General features: G+C 49.3%; 1 protein-coding gene across 1 annotated transcript in view; it reads right to left on the bottom strand.

The window, feature by feature from the left end:
- Window positions 1–1486, bottom strand: part of LOC107111187 (sodium channel protein type 5 subunit alpha-like) — a gene marked incomplete at both ends in the record, with an annotated part of 379380 nt that overhangs the window by 323608 nt on the left and 54286 nt on the right. The window contains one exon of the mRNA XM_015412116.1: window positions 1115–1345. Coding sequence (XP_015267602.1) covers window positions 1115–1345 — 231 coding nt within the window. The remainder of the gene's footprint in view (window positions 1–1114; window positions 1346–1486) is intronic.

Below are 1486 nucleotides of genomic sequence, written 5' to 3' on the forward strand. Positions count from 1 at the left end.
TCCTCCTCCTCCTCCTCCTCTTCTTCTTCTTCTTCTTCTTCTTCTTCTTCTTCTTCTTCTTCTTCTTCTTCTTCTTCTTCTTCTTCTTCTTCCTTGGGAGCTCATCACATGTCTCACGGACTAGGGCTGCCAGTTCCAGGTTGGGAAATACTTGGAGATTTGGGGGAGGGAGCCTGAAGAGGGTGGGGTTTGGGAGGGGAGGGTCTTCAATGGGCATAATGCCACAGAGTCCACCTTCCAAAGTGGCCATTTTCTCCAGGTGAACTGATCTCTGAACTGAACAGCTCTGCCTCCCATTCAGGAAGGGCATTCTGCAGTCCAGGGGCTACTTCAGAGGAGTCTTGACAACAAGGGGTGGGAGGAGTCATGGGCTTGCAAGCGGAGACGGACAGAAGGGCGTGACCAGAAAAATCAGATCTGAAGCAGGAGCTTGCATTGGGAGAGATGTTCTTTTGAGTAGGCGGGTCCCTGCACTTTGAACTGAACTCAACAACTCGTCAACCAGGACAGCAATCCTGGGACAGGCACAGTATCGGAATAGAGGCTTTCCACCAACTTAAGTTTCCAGGGTGTCTTCAAGGCCAGCCCCACGTAAATGGCATTACAGTAGTCTAGCCTCAAAATCACTGTCGTGTGGATCAGCATGGGTTGAGCCTAGAAAAAAAGGCTCACCTGCGGTGTTCCCTCTAAGCTGATTTAGTGTGAGCTAGCTCACAGTTTTTTAACCTCCGGCTCACGCATTTTTGTCTTCGCTCAGGAAGGATGGCTCCAGAGCAAACTAATGTGTGCAGTAGCCATGTCGCTTTAATGCCAGTAGCTCACAAAAGTAGAATTTTTGCTCACAAGACTCCACAGCTTAGAGGGAGCGTCGCTTCACCTGTGTACTATATGAAGCTCAAAGAAAGCACCTTTGGCCACCAGGCCCTCCAGGTTTCTTTTCAAACAAAATGAAAATATCACTTGCCTTTTATATTATTGCTTGCAACGTTAGGGATTTCTCAGTAGAGACCTCATGGCCGTCTATCGACCGTGTGCGTCCGTGTGTTTTGAATCCTCCCATATTCATGTATTCAGGCACAGTGTATCAACCAACATGGAAAGGAGAGGTGTTTACCTTTATCGTTGAGAAAGTCATCCAAGGTTTGCCAGGTCTTGTGTTCTGAAGCGAAGGTGCCGTTGGTAGTGTTGAACTCGATGTAGTCTCTGATGCACTTGTTTCTCAAGTTTCCCATGAAGAGCTGAAGGCCGATGAGGGCAAACACACTCAGGCAGAAAACCGTCAAGATCATCACGTCCGCGAGTTTCCTAACAGACTGGATGAGGGCACCAACGATGGTCTTCAGACCTAGAGAGACGAAAGGTCAGGGGATCACCGACTGAGATACGAAAGGTCACTAGCCGGAAGAAGCATCGTAGGAATCGAAACACTCCATCGCGGAGATAGCACCTAAAACTCCCCTCCCCTCCCCTCCGTCCCCCCACCCCA

This window comes from Gekko japonicus, unplaced genomic scaffold (genome assembly GCF_001447785.1).
Source record: "Gekko japonicus isolate JY-2015 unplaced genomic scaffold, Gekko_japonicus_V1.1 scaffold1755, whole genome shotgun sequence".
In the NCBI taxonomy this organism is placed as follows: domain Eukaryota; kingdom Metazoa; phylum Chordata; class Lepidosauria; order Squamata; family Gekkonidae; genus Gekko; species Gekko japonicus.